Source organism: Nothoprocta perdicaria, unplaced genomic scaffold, assembly GCF_003342845.1.
Source record: "Nothoprocta perdicaria isolate Ctin4 unplaced genomic scaffold, notPer1 scaffold_66, whole genome shotgun sequence".
Classification (NCBI taxonomy): domain Eukaryota; kingdom Metazoa; phylum Chordata; class Aves; order Tinamiformes; family Tinamidae; genus Nothoprocta; species Nothoprocta perdicaria.
Genome location: NW_020455932.1, coordinates 3,581,118 through 3,583,043, shown reverse-complemented (window position 1 = coordinate 3,583,043; position 1,926 = coordinate 3,581,118). Strand labels below are relative to the sequence as shown.

At 65.1% G+C, this 1,926-nt stretch overlaps 1 protein-coding gene across 1 annotated transcript; it reads right to left on the bottom strand.

Moving 5' to 3' along the window:
- Nucleotides 1-116: 116 nt before the first annotated feature.
- FZD9 (frizzled class receptor 9) lies at nt 117-1,920 on the bottom strand. Its single transcript, XM_026050227.1, has one exon. It carries the CDS (start codon nt 1,868-1,870, stop codon nt 191-193), a length of 1,680 nt encoding a protein of 559 aa, XP_025906012.1. The 5' UTR covers nt 1,871-1,920; the 3' UTR covers nt 117-190.
- Between the last annotated feature and the right edge of the window lie 6 nt (nt 1,921-1,926).

The window sequence follows — 1,926 nt, the reverse complement described above, 5'->3', positions numbered from 1 at the left end:
AAAAGCAGCTACTTGTGAGGGTCGGGTGGTGCGAGGGGCGCCCCGCGGGACCCCGCGCCCCGGCGCCGCTCCGCGCTCTGCCCCAGCCCCGTCCAGCCCCGCCGCGGGCTCCCGCCGCGCTCCCCCACTCCCTTACCCGTGACACCCGCTCTCCGGGCGCGTCGTCCCCGGCAGAGGCAGCGCCCGCTCTCTAGACATGCGTTGGGTTGTCCAGGTACGGGTCTGTTTTGGTCATGTGCAGCATGACCGTGGGGGCCTTGTAGTGGCAGTGCACCCCGCTGCAGCTGACGCCGCTGCACGGCTTCCCCCTCGTCCTCATGCCCAGCTTCCTGTTGCACAGGCTCTGCCAGGTCTGCAGCGTCTTGGAGCTCCACACCCACACTCCGCTGGTGATACCCACCACCAGGGACATGAATATCTTGAGCATAAAGACGGCCACGGTGGGCACGGAGGCCTCCAAGGAGCAGTTGGTGGCGCGCCTGCCGGGCAGGGGCACGCAGCCACGCTCCAGCGCCCGGAGGTTCCAGTAATCCATGTTCAGCCGCTCGTAGAAGTAGCAGACGATCACACAGGTGGCCGGGACAGTGTAGAGAATGGAGAAGACCCCAATCTTCACCATCAGCTTCTCCAGCTTCTCTGTATTGGTGCCTCCCGTCTTCATGATCTTCCGGATGTGGAAGAGGGCAACAAAGCCCGTAAGGATGAAGGAGGTGCCGATGACCAGGTAGCAGGAGAGCGGGATGAGGACGAAGCCGGTCAGGGCGCTGACGTCCATGCTCCCCACATAGCACAACCCCGTGAGCTCGTCCCCCGCCACCTTCCTCATGGTGAGGATTACTATAGTTTTCATGGCTGGGATGCCCCAGGCAGCCATGTGGAAGTAGCTGCTGTGGGCTTCAATAGCCTCATGTCCCCACTTCTTCCCYGCAGCCAGGAACCAAGTGAGGGTCAGGATAACCCACCAGAGTGAGCTGGCCATGCCAAAGTAGTAGAGGATGAGGAACACGATGGTGCAACCCGTGCTCTCCAGGCCCTCCTGGATGATATAGAGCTCCCCGTTCTCCCGGTCGCAGGCAATGTTCTCGGCGCCTGCCACCGAGCGGATGATGAAGGCCACGGAGTACACGTTGTAGCACATGGAGAGGAAAATAATGGGTCTCTCCGGGTACTGGAAGCGATGCGGGTCAAGCAGGAAGGTGAGTACCGTGAAGGCGGTGGAGACGAAGCACAGTGTTGACCACACGGCCATCCAGATGAAGGCAAAGTCTTTGTCCTCCCGGGACCAGTAGACGTCCACCCCGGGCGAGCACCTGGGCGCGCAGGAGAGGCTCTTCTCCACGTACTGGAACTTCTCGGGGTTGTCGCAGGCCCCCAGGCCGTTGGGGCCCCGTCCCTCGGCAGACCCGGCGGGCCAGGGCCGGGGCGCCACGGGCAGCATGCCCTGGCCCCGGTGCGGCTCGCCGGCCGAGGCGTTCTCCGGGGCCTCCATGCAGAGCGCRTTGGGGTCGTTCTTGGTGGGCAGCTTGCCGCAGTCGAGCGACTCGGGCCAGCCGAARTTGAACTGCTCCATGATGGGGACGCACTTGTGGCGCGCCTGCTCGCACATGGGGCGGCAGGCGGGGATGCTGGTGCTCACCTGGTCGGTGCACATGGGCGCGTAGAGGGAGCACAGGAAGAAGCGCAGGTGCACGTGGCAGCCGTACTCCACGAGCGGCGCGAACTCGTGCAGCTTGAGGGCGGCCTCGCGCTGGTTCTCGTGGCCCATGAAGTTGGGCATGCGGGTGAGGTTGTAGCCGATGCCCTGGCACATGGGGATGTCGATGGGCTGGCAGCGGGCGGCGCGGCCGCGCTCCGCCTCGTAGGCGCTCATCTCCAGCCCGCGCGCCGCCGCCAGCTGCCACAGCACGGAGAGGGCGAGCCGCAGGC